The 14099-nt window shown below is 37.8% G+C and overlaps 8 protein-coding genes and 1 non-coding gene across 9 annotated transcripts; 5 read left to right on the forward strand and 4 right to left on the reverse strand.

Moving 5' to 3' along the window:
- Positions 1 to 83: 83 nt before the first annotated feature.
- Positions 84 to 1997, reverse strand: ZYRO0G21032g (uncharacterized protein; the record flags this gene model as incomplete). The annotated part of the gene is made up of 1 exon (XM_002498848.1): positions 84 to 1997. The coding sequence occupies one exon, from the start codon at positions 1995 to 1997 to the stop codon at positions 84 to 86; it is 1914 nt and encodes a 637-aa protein (XP_002498893.1).
- A 1189-nt stretch (positions 1998 to 3186) lies between these two features.
- MRPL27 (mitochondrial 54S ribosomal protein mL41) lies at positions 3187 to 3624 on the forward strand (the record flags this gene model as incomplete). The annotated part of the gene is made up of 1 exon (XM_002498849.1): positions 3187 to 3624. One exon carries the CDS (start codon positions 3187 to 3189, stop codon positions 3622 to 3624), a length of 438 nt encoding a protein of 145 aa, XP_002498894.1.
- A 156-nt stretch (positions 3625 to 3780) lies between these two features.
- Positions 3781 to 5321, reverse strand: SSH1 (Ssh1p; the record flags this gene model as incomplete). The annotated part of the gene is made up of 2 exons (XM_002498850.1): positions 3781 to 5240; positions 5312 to 5321. 2 exons carry the CDS (start codon positions 5319 to 5321, stop codon positions 3781 to 3783), a joined length of 1470 nt encoding a protein of 489 aa, XP_002498895.1.
- Positions 5322 to 5607: 286 nt separating this feature from the next.
- On the reverse strand, positions 5608 to 5679 carry ZYRO0G21098r. The gene has a single exon. It is a non-coding gene; the product is annotated as a tRNA-Cys (tRNA).
- A 322-nt stretch (positions 5680 to 6001) lies between these two features.
- Positions 6002 to 8419, forward strand: ZYRO0G21120g (uncharacterized protein; the record flags this gene model as incomplete). The annotated part of the gene is made up of 1 exon (XM_002498851.1): positions 6002 to 8419. The coding sequence occupies one exon, from the start codon at positions 6002 to 6004 to the stop codon at positions 8417 to 8419; it is 2418 nt and encodes an 805-aa protein (XP_002498896.1).
- A 73-nt stretch (positions 8420 to 8492) lies between these two features.
- Positions 8493 to 10211, reverse strand: ARG2 (acetyl-CoA:L-glutamate N-acetyltransferase; the record flags this gene model as incomplete). Its single annotated transcript, XM_002498852.1, has 1 exon — positions 8493 to 10211. The coding sequence occupies one exon, from the start codon at positions 10209 to 10211 to the stop codon at positions 8493 to 8495; it is 1719 nt and encodes a 572-aa protein (XP_002498897.1).
- Positions 10212 to 10355: 144 nt separating this feature from the next.
- On the forward strand, positions 10356 to 10988 carry PSF2 (DNA replication protein PSF2; the record flags this gene model as incomplete). Its single annotated transcript, XM_002498853.1, has 1 exon — positions 10356 to 10988. One exon carries the CDS (start codon positions 10356 to 10358, stop codon positions 10986 to 10988), a length of 633 nt encoding a protein of 210 aa, XP_002498898.1.
- Positions 10989 to 11039: 51 nt separating this feature from the next.
- Positions 11040 to 11684, forward strand: ZYRO0G21186g (uncharacterized protein; the record flags this gene model as incomplete). The annotated part of the gene is made up of 1 exon (XM_002498854.1): positions 11040 to 11684. The coding sequence occupies one exon, from the start codon at positions 11040 to 11042 to the stop codon at positions 11682 to 11684; it is 645 nt and encodes a 214-aa protein (XP_002498899.1).
- A 502-nt stretch (positions 11685 to 12186) lies between these two features.
- On the forward strand, positions 12187 to 13986 carry APE3 (aminopeptidase Y; the record flags this gene model as incomplete). The annotated part of the gene is made up of 1 exon (XM_002498855.1): positions 12187 to 13986. One exon carries the CDS (start codon positions 12187 to 12189, stop codon positions 13984 to 13986), a length of 1800 nt encoding a protein of 599 aa, XP_002498900.1.
- Positions 13987 to 14099: the final 113 nt, after the last annotated feature.

Here is a 14099-nt window from a genome sequence, read left to right on the forward strand (position 1 = left end):
TTATAAATTAAATAAGTGTATAGTATTTAACTCTACTAATTATTCCCGAAGCCCAATGCTGCTGTGTCCCTACCTGTCTATTGCTATATTCTTTTGAAAACAAAGAAGTCTGCTTGTTTAATCAGTGCATCTTTGACTTTTGGTAATTCCATGAGAGCAACAGAAACTTTACTTTCGAACGGTTTCTTTAAAATACATCCCATTACCAAATTATGTAAAATCATTTGGTAATGGAATTCGGAAACGTTACTACGCTCTTCATTAGTGTATCTTTTAATATCTTTAACGACATGCCTTTTCAAGTATTTTTTGACATGAGATCTAACTCGAGATGCATGATGCTTTTGTGTAGAAATCATCTTACCATCAGATCCTACAGTAGTTTCTGCTAAATTATCATTGATCAAATGGTTATACTCTTTACCCAAGATAAAGTTTACCAATTGTAAATATTGGCAGCCAGTCATTAGATGCTTAGGATTATGGCCAGGAACCATCAGTGTGAAAATACTAATCTCCATTTCATTGTCATTTACGGCGGCATATTCATCTGAAAGTTGGAATGTTAAATATACTTCATGATCATATTGTTGACGGAAAATCTTCCAAATAGTCCTAAACGACTCTGATTGACCTTGCATCATTATTTCTAACGTTTGTGAAATGGAATCGATATTTATTAAATTTAATTCCATCGTGTTGTAATCATTTTTACCAATGGCCAATTCACTTGCAGCATGGTCTCTGAGAAAAATTCCACGTAATTTATTGTTTCTGGCACTTTGAACCACTCTGTTGAAATATTCCAATTTAGCTTCCATGGAAACCGTAGAATCTTTTTTCAAACACTTAGTTCTTCTTGATCTAGGTACTTTGCTATTGTTCATCTTGGGCGGTTTGAAGTCCCAACTATCATCCGTCATAGTGGTTGTAGTCGTGCCAGTAGAGTCGTAGCTACCGGTCAAAATCGAATTTTGCATATCAGTTCCTAGCTCCTCATTTGAAGCCATCACGGACTCCATGGCTTGAGTAGGAATAGATTCCATAATTGATTGATCATCACCCATTAGCAGCGGAAAATTTTGAGTAGGAATTTCCTGAGCAGGTACAGCTTCTGTAGTACCCATTTCATTAAAATTTGTGGAGGGTGGGTTAGCTTGCTGATTAATGTGACCATTGTTATGATTGGAATTATCAGTATTATTCTTCTTATTATTATGATTACCAGATTGATTCCCTATTTTGCCCTCCTTATTTTTATTATCAGAATCTTCAGATAGCAAGATATAATTGAGCTCCATATTATAAGAGCTTATTAAATTTTGTAGGTCATTGAAATTTTGATAATATTTTGGTTTTTGTATTTTAAATGGTTTTTCCCCCACTGAATATTTTCTAGGCGACTTAATTTGTGTCGTCGGACTCTTAATTAGGAAACTCGAATTACTGACGCGCGACAGAGGGCGCTCAACGGCGTCAGTGTGACATTCAAGCATACTTTCATCTGTGGATGGTGCTGGTGCTGGTGCTGGCGTTGATTTTGCCAGAGCACCATTACCAATCATATCTTCAAAGATTAGGTTGTCTAAAGATGAGCACTCGTACTCAGAATTGTTATTAAACCCATTATTACTAGCATTTAAAGTTTTGGAAGATTGAGAATTGGGAGAAGATGAAGAATTATCAAAATCTGTCAACAATATATCCTTGTCGTCCAGCTTAGCACTGGACCTTGGGACAGTACAGTAACTGTTACTAAAATCCTCAGTTTTTTCCTGGGGCTCTTGTAAAGGCAATGATAATTCATTATTCCCAAAAACGTTTAATGTATTTAACGTATGTTCTGGGGCATCAAAAATGGCAAAGAGGGTTGGGTCTTTATCTCCATTGTTAAACGATGACCCAATTTCTCTAGTACCATTACTTTCTAGAGTTAAAGCAGGATCATTGGGAGTTTTGAAATTGGGCAAATTTTTATTATAAGCAAAAGGATCCATAGCGAACGAGACCTATTTAGCAATTGATTTATTATCGTATTAATTAATTATATTTTTTTTGTTTAATAGATTTAAGAGTGAGTTACAAAACTCAAGATATTTTGGATTTCTTCGATTGACCGCCTTTATTTTATAATTTTATTGGACTATGTGGAACACTAGTATTTCTGTGCTTCCGAAAGACTATAAGTGCCAGGTTTCTATGGCCCAATCCGATTTTTATAAAATCGAAACATCCTATATATAACTATTTAATGATTATATAGAAGACAACGATTTGGAGTCTCCGGGCTCGACAGAACAGTTATTATTTTATTTTTTTTTAGAAATTGATCTTTGTTTAGAGCTCGGCGGTTTCTCTAATATGTTTATTTACATTTTTTTATCAAGTTACAACGAGGCCTCTTGGTATTTCCGATGGGTCCAGCTGGATGACTGAATTCTTTTTTCTTTGTTCTAGTCACAACGATTCTATGCAAAGGAGTTTTTGGCCAGATGTGATTCCTGATAGTATTCTTGCTGTATTAATATTCATTTAGTGTCACAAAATGTCACAAAAAAAAATATTTTGGTAATCTCTTTTAGAGTATTCTTTGAATTTGGGATTAAAGTAATAGTATTTCTAAAGAGATATTTCAAGCAAAATTGTTGTTATTTTGAGAGCACTTATTTATTTTGTGTACTAACTCTTTACATGCGGTTGATGTGACGACTGTATAATTTTGATAATGAATAATAAAAAAATATAAAAAAAAGCTCTTCAAGCATAAAGAGTAGCTGCAATAGTTCTTCTGGAGCTATATACTCCCGCTCATATGAGCTAAAAGCTACATAAGCTTCTATAGCTTTTGCATCATCATCAACTATACTCTCCTGTAGTAGCGTATCGCCGTTGATTTTTTTAACTTCGCGACTTTGAGGGATTCACAAGGCATTGGCCGAAGTACTATATACAAGATAAATTGCCATAACTATAGCGTGAAATTATCGTACCTTGATAATTAACAACTATCGGCGGCTAATTCACCTTATATCATACCATCACTCTATATCATGTGATCACAATCTTCTTGTACGAGGCACGTGACCTTTTTCTTTCTTTTAATCATGATTGATGTGAATAAATGTTGAAAGATCTCTCACTAATGAAAGCTCATCACTGTGAAAAGACGACGATAAGACTACCAATATGAAACCTACTTCGATTAATTGCTTTCAACAATCTCCCATAAATCTTCTCACAAGACCATGGAAACGTTATAGAGATGGATCCCTTTTCTACGGTCAATCAAAGACTGGTAATAGACGTACACCAATAACCACCAAGCAAGGTAATAAAACCCTGTACAAAGGTACTCGTTCTTCAGGTGTTGGTAGACATACTAGATATGGTGGGTATTTGATTAATTGGAATAGAGTGCGTACTTTTGTCACGCCAAAAAATTACAACACAGATCTAAAACCATTGGTAAGTCATAACGTTCCTGAATTGAAACACAGTTTCAAAGGTTATTCTCAAGGTAGTTTGGATTCACAACTGTATTTTGAAAAACTAAAGGAATACATTAAATATGGTAAAGTACCTACTGCAGCCTCCGATGTCAACTGTCACGTTGAAAGAGGTTAACGGCAGGTAATTGTAAATAGAATTGTAGATTACATGCATGTACATACGCTATGTCTGTAAGTGAGACGATATTTCATAATGTCTGCCTTTTTCTTTTTTTTAATCTCTAAGAGATAATTTGAGTAGATTACATGAAATTTATTTCATACGTTTTTGTTAAAAACGTCCAGGAGCTCCCAAGACCTGGGCCAATGCACTTTGGCCACCACTTTGTTGGTAGTCGACAGAGATGATCTCTAATAGGGAGAATGCTGAGGTGACACCAATCACCATGGCAGCAGCCTTACCCTTCAGACCCAAGAATTCACCACCTACACTTGCCACTGTAAGGATAGCTGCACCTGTAGTGGAAGCAACTGGGACAACTTTGCCTAATTCTCTTGCAACACTTTGTTCTCTGTGGCCCACTAGGGTGATACCTTGTTCCTTGAATTGGACGGCCAAATCACGAGCAGAAGACCCAGAAATTGCTTGCCACTTAGATGCAAACCAAATTGCATTGAACAACATGAATGCTGAGAAAACGACGAATGTCAATGGTTGACTCAATAATCCATTTGCAAAAGACCTTGGTGGAGTCAATAGAGATAGTGGGAAAGTTGGAGCATACAACAAATTGTTAACACTTTCGTAATGACCAAAGATTTTACAAATGATGCTCGAAGGATCGTTCCTGGCAATACATTGAATAAGAACGAACGCAATTAGATGGATAATCGTCAATAAAACGTAACCAAACACTACTGGCAAAGCACCAGTGTGCAGAAGACGAATTGGATAGACATTGTTGAGACCTCTTGCTTTGGTAGATCTAATTGGTAATTCCACACGTAGGCACTGTAGGTAACAGATAGCTGCACCAATGGCTAGGACAACAAAAGTTGTGTTCAAATTGGGCAAGTAATCTCTGTTAAATGAACTGATAATACCACCCAAAAAGGTCTTGTTGGAACTTCTTAAACCTTGGAACAGGTTGATTAGAGAACCGCGAGCCTCGGTGTTTCCCTCTTCGTCAACTTTAATTTGGGCAATACCCAGAGTATCAGAAACCAAATTAGTAGCAATCACAACTGTTTCGATTGTCATATTACCAGAGGCAAATCCAAAGCCCTTGTCGATAATTTCCGACAATAGAATGGCAACAAGACCTGCACCAACCAATTGTACATTGAGTAATCCGATTTGAACAATCGTTAAATTTTCACCGTAGTAACCAGATACAATGAAGATGTTTGTCAAAACGAAATATTGCAAAAGGGCAAACATTTTGGTCAAACTTTGGAACAATTCTCTATCATGTTGTAGTTTGAAATTGACTTTGATTAAACGTAGTGCGGCAGATAATTGCATTATTAACCCACTACAGATGAGTGGGAAAATACCAAACTCCATTAGGGTCTTGGGTTCAGCTGCAAATACACCACGCAAGAAGTAGATTGGGTCCTTAACTGTACTTTCATCCTTCGAAACACCCGCTAGTGGCACTTGTCCAAAGATATAGATCAATGCAGCTATAATGGTATAGACGATTTTATCGTCAAAGGGAACTTTTTCATATGGAATTTCAACCTCTGGTAAAAGTGGCAAAAATGGTTTTACCACATCAATTAAACGAACTATGGAAAAGCGTTAGTACTGGATTCTTCCAAAGAATACAATTATCATCATTTCAACTCAATTGACATACATCCTGCCATAACTGGTCGTAAATTTCTCTTCAACCCTTGGTCTAAATCTCAAAATTCCAAGACAGGTATTAAAAGAATTTGAATTCTTTTTTCTTGGATTCTTAAAGTGTCCTTAGTGAGATTTGTCGTAGAGTAAACCGATTGTTATCGACACTTGTCTGTTGTATAATGAAATTTTATGTTGCGTCAGGATGATTGGAATTTTTTTTTTTTCCCTTCATAATGGAAAGTAGGGTGTCTGAGAGTCATGTGGTTCAATATTATGTGATTTTACGGTATCAAAAAGATACAAAAAAGCTCGCACTCAGGTTCGAACTAAGGACCAACAGATTTGCAATCTGCTGCGCTACCACTGCGCCATACGAGCTCACTTGTTGAGTCAAAGTCCAATAATGAATGGTAGAAGTACTGCGATAAATAAGAATTGATTGGATCGCCGAAGATACCTTCACCATATTTCAATTAACGACTCTCCCGCCACTCCAGCTCCTAGTATCGTTTAAGCTTCTTGGCATTGATCCATAATTTGAGGGATATGTTGTTACCGATAGTGAGTCCCAAAAAATCAATCCTCTTAAGCGACTAGCAAAAGGCATACGCTCACACAAATATATACAATAAAAAGCACATTTGAATAATCTGTACTACGACGTTGTCCAGTATATCAATCCCACTTCCCTGAAAAAGTCATGGTTGTTTCTTTACTGTTAGATGAGTATGAAACTGGATTGTTAGATGGTCAATCTTCCAAGGTATCTTCACATATACCGATAAGGGATGATGAGAGGTGTCCCAAATATGCAGTTGATACTAAAAGCCTTTCCTTGGATGATATTGATAGTCTACCACTCTGGACTAAATTCGATGACCAAATGATTTACGGCTCGCCAATGTATCTGGAATTTGACGATGAAAGTGAACGTGTACTGGGACTAAGCTCCCATGTTAATAAACCGGTCCCTTGTGATGCTTCCCAATTCCACTTAGAAACTTTTAGAGAAAAGAATCCATTTGATAAATTAGCGGATTTAAGAATTAAATACATTCTGGCATCTTCTCAAGATGCAGGTTCTAACCCAAAGAATCAATTGGATAAATGGTTCCTGTACCCGAAACCACTGCCCAAATTTTGGAAATATTCAAAGGATAGAAGATTGCAAGACGAAGACGATAGTTCAAGTGAAGAATTTTTCAAGGATGATGAATCCCCCAGGCAACTAAGTTACCACCATCGCAATCGCTATACGGGACAATTTTTCCAACTGTCAAAATATAGGGAAGAGTTTGATAATTATAGGGAAAGAAACTTTCTCAAACCTGAGTCTCCAACGATAGATTTGCCAGGGTTTGAAGAATTTCACAATGATCTGCAATTCGTAATTGGGGTTGTACAGAATGACCAACTGACGAGATTGTCGATGAGAAGGTTACGTTATTTAAAGGATAAATTTGAACTTTTCCAAGATTTGAATGCAAAAGCTGAAAAACTCCAGAATAAATTAGTTCCATATCGTGATTTTTACAACTCTCGTAAGGTTGATTGTGATTTCAATTTAAGCGGATGTATAAGTCAAAGACAATTGAGTGAATTCATTTGGGATAAATTAAATACAGAACCTAATCGTGTGGTTTATAAGACAGCCCAAGGTGAAGAGATTACATTAAGACAACTTTTTGAGATTGGTCGATCGGATGACGATGAGCCTATTGCCATCGGATTAAAACTTGTCGACGATCAATTTTTGGAATGGTATAGAGATGTCTATTTGATTACATTACACGTTATTCCCGATTTGGATCCCATAGAATATTTGCATGGTCAGCCTCTAAGGTTTTATCTTTTAGCCAAGACGTTCCTCGAATTTGACAATTATCTGGAGGGTGAATATTTGGCACAGATTTTTATCGATTATGTCATTACAAATTTGGAAAAAGCCAAATATCAAACCGTACAAGTCTCTGTGGATTTCCAGTTTCAACCTAGGGGTACACCTAGCTTTTGGGAAAGATTTTCCCATTGGTTAGTTAAATGGAATGTGGTTTCGAATAACGTTCGTTGGAATGTGCGAATTAAAAGGGTTTACTCGAGACTGTATCATTGTGACAAAGTAGAAAATTTCCAAGACTATTTAGATCTGATTTTCGAACCATTGATGAGCCCTGAAAACTTGGAAGATATCGAATTGCAATATCTACTGTCGAATTTACTCAATTTTGACGTAGTCGTTTGTCATTCTGATGATTTCATATGGCATGTCTTCCCCGACGTCTTGACAAAACCAAAGGATTGGGAAGCCAAGGGTGATAATCCAACGGTTACGCATTACATGTATTACATCTATGCCTACTTGGCAATTTTGAACTCAATGAGGTACGAAAATTCTTTGAACACTTTTACAATGAGAAATTACACTTCAGTTTTGAATAATAGAACTTCGCAGGCAGGTACAGTCGTCGATTTTAACGACCAAATTGAGTCGATTGTTTGTAACATGTTGCTGTGCAATGGAGGTCTCTTACAAGCTGAACCGCTATGGAATTCTCAAAGTACATTATCATACATTTTTTACCTGCTGCAAATCCCCATAGTGGCTACACCTCTGTCCTCTGTTAGTGACCTTTCACCAACACCACAGCAAGAATTAAAATTATTACCACCAGAATTCAGGCTTAGACATTTTTCCGGAATTACGCAAAGTAAGCAAAAGACTTATACGGGAAATCCTTTCCTTGAGATGCTAAATGTAGGAATGAAGGTTTCTCTGTCAAGTAAATCTGTGCTTTTCAACAGTTCCTACACAATGGATCCAATCATCGAAGAGTATAGCGTAGCGGCAAGCATATACTTATTAGAGGCCGCTGATCTCTGCGAGTTAGCTCGGAATAGTGTGATTTGCAGTGGTTACGAAGGATTTTACAAACGCCACTGGTCTGGATTAAGAATTGACAAAACCGCCTATCCATCCGAAACTGTTGGTCACATAGATACCTGGTATGATACAGAGCCAAATACTTCTGAAAGGCACAACGTACCACTTATCAGACGTTCCTTCAGAAAAGATACTTTACATCAAGAGTGGTGCTTTATATTGGGGCAGAGGGGTTAGTGAAGGAAGACATGAACAAATAAGAATATTAAGAGTATGTTGTTGTTTTTCTATAAATCCGAAAGAGGCCAGCTCATTTGGCCCAACTGGGTTTTATATCTCTTACGTACCTTGCATACTCTTTCAACCTGTCCTTGTTGTTGAAGGATTTGAAAGCAGCCTCCGGATCTCCGTAGTAGAAGAGCTTGAATTGACTTGGTTGTTTGTCATGATCAGAGAGATCCATGGAAAGATCCATCACCGCAACACTTCTTTGGAAGTACCATTTGTTCACGACATTATCCCTTCTACTTCTCCATAGAAGTTCCTTAGGAAATAATTTGAACATCAAGTTGAAGATAATGTCTGAAATACCCAATGAACCTTTCAAGTGCGGCATTACAGCGAATTTATCTAGGTACACAAACTGGTTTTCTTTGGGGCCCTCATAGGTCAAGATTGCGATACCTTCGTAATCACCAATGACAATGACAGATGCTATACGACCGTTGACCCGGTTCATGTAATGTTTTAAATCCAACTCACGACCAAAACTTTGATCTAAAATTCTCTTCAACTTGGTGAGATTTAATTTAGAATCGTTAACATAATCGGCACAATCATAGGGAACATTGGGTAGCCCCACGGAATTTTCAGCGGTCAGTGTGGAGTCGTTGTAAATTTTTATGTGGATACCTTTCTTTAAGACGGTAGTGACAAAAATCGCATCTTGTAAATTTTCTGCCATTTTAACGTGGTTTGTATCCCTAATTTCTCTTTCTCTTACTTCTTCATCAAGATCACCGGGCAACTCATACCATGCATGATCATCATTAGACTCTAAACTCTCATGTCTTTTCTTAAAACGGGGTAGTGAGGAAGATATTAGAGATCTATCAGTTAAAAGGTTATGAAGCAAGGGATTATTCGAATTGTGAGCCAAGGAAGCAGCTCTTGTGGTGGTAATGAGTCCTGTCGACGAGTTGGATAAATTGGACAATACAACGTTCATCAACTGTAAATCCTCGATATGTTCCTTCCATTTCAATTCTAGTAGTGAGTATTCCTCCTCCTTCATGTGGACCGCCATCCGGTCCAGTAAATCTTCAGAATTAGGTTCTCTATTTCTCAGTTGAGCTAACTGATTGGACAATAAGCTGGATATGTGGTTAAATTCTTGCGAAAGGTTAATAAAGACGTGGGAATTTTCGTGCCTTTCATTAGAGGGAATCCCACCAATATTGTTCAAAATAAAGAACTTATCAATGTGAGGGATTTGACCATTGCATAATCCTCGAAAAAATTGTATAGATTCTGGAACCATCGATTGTCTTGCCGTTGATTTATCGTACATGTAAGGTCTTAAAATGGGTACTAAGTGTTCTGATTGTTCCAACATAGATCTTTGGGATTGTAGTACTGATTCTACGGATCCATCGGATCCAACAGATAAAGAATCAAATAGGTGTAGCGGTCTCAAATCTGCCCATGATAGTAATCTATCCCATGATTCTGCCTGTTTATCCACGTGATTTGATGGAGGAATTACACAAATGGGCTTTAGACCTAGCATTCGAAGTCTCGTAATGGTGCCTGATAACTTGTGTAGATTCTTTTGTGATATATTTTGTAAATGTCGAATTAAGAGCAAGCAGTAATTGTGTTTATCACTACCATCTGTGTATTTCGTCAAATAGTCCCTAGCTTCACGTTTGGTCGCTGTGGAATTCAGAACTGAGAGTATAACATTCTTTGAGAGCGCATTGGGCTGCTGGTAACCCAATCGCTGTCCTAGGAGCCTTTGCCACATCATTTTTATGTACCCTTTTCTAACTCCCCTTCGTACCTGATCTCATCCCATCGAATTTTTTCATTTGTATATATGTAAAGTGAGTGAAAAATTTCATCAACCACTACCACTGTACATAACTATGACTAATTGTTGGAAAGAAGTTAGATGTCACTTCCTGACCAACTGGAGTCTACATTCTCACCAGAGGAAATTCAATTCATTGTAGAGAATGAACCCATTAGAATTTTTCCCCGTGTAACCACTAGAAAGACAAAGAGACCCCTTCCGATGGGAGGGGGTAGTAATGAAAGCGTTCGTTGGAAACTTATCACTACAGATGATCACAACGTTAACAATATGGTTGCTATGCAATCTACAGAAGTAACCCTCTGGCTCGCATTATTGTTAAAGCAACAGAACAAATGTAGTATTGTTGCCCCCTCATGGCTCACACTAAAGGAATTGGACAGAAGTATTCAATATGAAAAAACACATGTGGATAGATTCTGCCCTGTCCCTTGGAACTGGCTTGTGCTGGCACAAGTACTTTTCAAAAGGGCTCCTGAACATTTCCATGATCCGGTTCACGAATTGAGAGCTAAAGTACAAGATCTGAGAGAGATCCGCCAGCTAAAAGTGCTGAGGGGTCTTAGACACTTGAATGAATCGCATCTGCAACTAGATAACCTAAGTCTACTGGAGATAAACGAATTAAGGCCCTTCATCGTGGATGTTATGGATAAACTACGACAATTGCATACTGCAAAGGGAACCATGGAAGACGAAGAAGAAGAATGAAGAGAATACCATGGATATAGAAATTAATTAGAACCATGATAGAGTACATTAATGTATCCCTGTGGTTCAATCTCTGACACTATTACTCATTTCCTCTACTACTCGTTATCTCTCACATCATACGTTAAGGGGACTGTTTTTGTTTCTCGAGCTCCTGAAAGTATAAAGACCAACGTGGTAGCGGATTTAACCACCTTTAGTCTACTTTCTTCCTTTGGAACTGCTCCAATCGCTCGATTGAATTCTACAAATCCAAATTATCAAGCTATGTCATTTTTTCAAAAGTTAATCTCCTTCAAACCGAATAAGAAACAAGGTATCCAACAGCAGGCTTCTGAAGATGCAAACAAATGCCTTTACACTAGAGATGAAGAAGACTTTGTTCACATTTATCCATCTTTGAGCTGTTCTAATGGTGTTGCTAATGAAGATGAAGAGAGTGTAGATATTTCCAAGTGGGAAATGGCAGAAATATTGAATCAAGGGAATAAAATTGTAGTCACTAAAAATAATAACAAAACTAAGGAAGATACGCTAGAAAGACTGCGTCGATACAGGGACAGACCTAGTAGCTCGACAAGGGCAACCGTTACTGAAGATACGAGGCCATGTATGGAGGATTCAAGAGAATTAGAAATGTTCGATGATAAGAGGAATCGCGTCACGAAAGGTTCTCGCAGAAGGAAGTACCTTTAGTGCGACTTTGAATAATAAGAGGAGGTGCTCTGACGAGGTCAGGGAACTCAAATTTAATAATATTTAGAAAAAAGTTCTAAAAAATTGGCGGTATAGATAGTTCTATAGACCCCTGCATCGTGCCAATACTATTATTATTATTATTATAACTATAATTATTATTACTAACATGGGTATTTAGTGATGACTCAGATCCGAATATTACTCGCCTAAAAGCTGGGACATTATGGAACTGATTGTAAGGAATTTAGCAAGAATAGTCTTGCTCTGCCTAGAATTCAATATCTCTCAAAATATGATATTAGTATTGAGTATTGAAGATCCAGCGTATTATTTCTATTATTTATCATCTACCCGGACAGGCTGCGGTTGCTTCGGACAAAATTTCTCTTTTGTGTGGCAGGGGGGGTAAGATGAAGATGAATGCATCCTGTAGGAATACTACTCACTAAACACTGCTTTATAGAACCAAGATTCGCTAGATTTGTTTTCTTACTGTCTAATGAAGTTATCTCTGGGCACTGCAAGTGCCTCGTGTGTTTTGGCTGCCTCAATTGGCCGTGCCTTTGTGATTCCTGCTCCCTTCGAAGGTGCCTTTACAGCATCAGAGACTGAGACTGCTGGAGCAAACAATGTGGAAGAAACATATGAGGGCTATTTGGAAAGTTTGGCAAATATGGCAAATATGGAAGGTTTAGATCTTGATACTGAAAATTTTCCCAGACCTCATATTCCTTATTTCTTAAAGCCACTAGTGGAAACTGAAAAATTGCAATCAAAGATCTCTGTTGGAGATTTGAATTCAACTGCAATTGATCTTTTCCACATTGCAAATTCTTCGTTCGAAGAATATGGACACCCAACAAGGGTTATTGGCTCTCAGGGCCATTGGAACACTTTGGATTACATCTTAGAACAGTTTGAACAGATGAAAGATTATTATACTACAGAAACTCAAAACTTCACCGCACTTTCTGGTAAGATCCGCTCTTTCAATTTATCTGATGCTAAGACCAATGAGACTTTTGTTAATACTACTGCATTTGCCTTGTCACCTCCTGTCAAGGAATTTGTTGGTAAGTTGGTAGAAATTCCAAATCTGGGTTGTAATCCCGAAGATTATGAAGCAGCTTTGCCTAAGAAAGATCATGATAAGGGCAAAGGTAAGAAACACCACGGTGGTTTCTGGCCATGGAGTAAAAAACCTGAAGAACAGGTTGAACCGTTCATGGAAGATGATGAAGAACATCCTAAACAGGGTTGTCATGGTAAGGGTAAATCCACCCACCAAAGGATCGCCCTAATTGAAAGAGGACAATGTCCATTTGGTGATAAAGTAGAATTGGCTGGTAAATATGGTTACCATGCAGCCATCATCTATGATAATGATCCTGAGGCTGAAGGTGGATTACATGGTACTTTGGGTAACCCAACTAATCACAGTATTTCCACTTTGGGTGTTACTTTCTCAACTGGTCAAGAACTGTCTCGTAGAGTTGCGAAGAACAAGCATTACTCTTTAAAATTTGCAATGGATTCATTCGTTAAACAAATTAAAACTACAAATGTTATTGCAGACACCAAACACGGTGACCCTAACAATATCGTGGCCCTAGGTGCTCATTCTGACTCTGTCGAAGATGGACCCGGTATTAACGATGATGGTTCTGGTACCATTTCTCTACTGACTGTGGCTAAACAATTGACCCATTTCAAGATTAACAATAAAGTTCGTTTTGCTTGGTGGGCTGCCGAAGAGGAAGGTTTGATTGGCTCCACTTATTATGCCGATAACTTGTCTAAGGAGGAAAATGAAAAGATTAGAGTTTTCATGGATTATGATATGATGGCTTCTCCTAACTACGAATACGAGGTTTACGACGCTCATAATAAAGATTGCCCAGCAGGTTCAGAAGAATTGAGAGATCTGTACATCAACTTTTACAAATCAAGAGGATTGAACTACACTTTGATTCCATTTGACGGTAGATCCGATTATGTTGGATTTATTGATAACGGTATCCCTGCCGGTGGTATTGCTGCCGGTGCTGAAAAGTCAAACGTTTTCCGCGGTGGTGTCTTGGATAAGTGTTACCACCAATTGTGTGACAATTTGACCAACTTGGCTTGGGATGCATTCCTTGTCAACACTGAATTGATTGCACATTCCGTGGCTACCTATGCCAACTCGTTCACAGGGTTCCCTGAAAGAGTTATCAACAACGGTACGTTGGCTTCTGCTCAAGGAGCTAGTTATAAGGTACCATTGTTCCCTTACAGAGGTGACAACTTGATCATTTGAATTTCCTTACCCTTTTTTTATTGTGATATAGAAATAGATAAAGATCTACAGAAGAAAGCAAAAAATTAGGAATTCCTTTTAATCATAACTATCATTGATTCTTTATAAGGAGT

Source organism: Zygosaccharomyces rouxii (genome assembly GCF_000026365.1).
Source record: "Zygosaccharomyces rouxii strain CBS732 chromosome G complete sequence".
Taxonomy (NCBI): domain Eukaryota; kingdom Fungi; phylum Ascomycota; class Saccharomycetes; order Saccharomycetales; family Saccharomycetaceae; genus Zygosaccharomyces; species Zygosaccharomyces rouxii.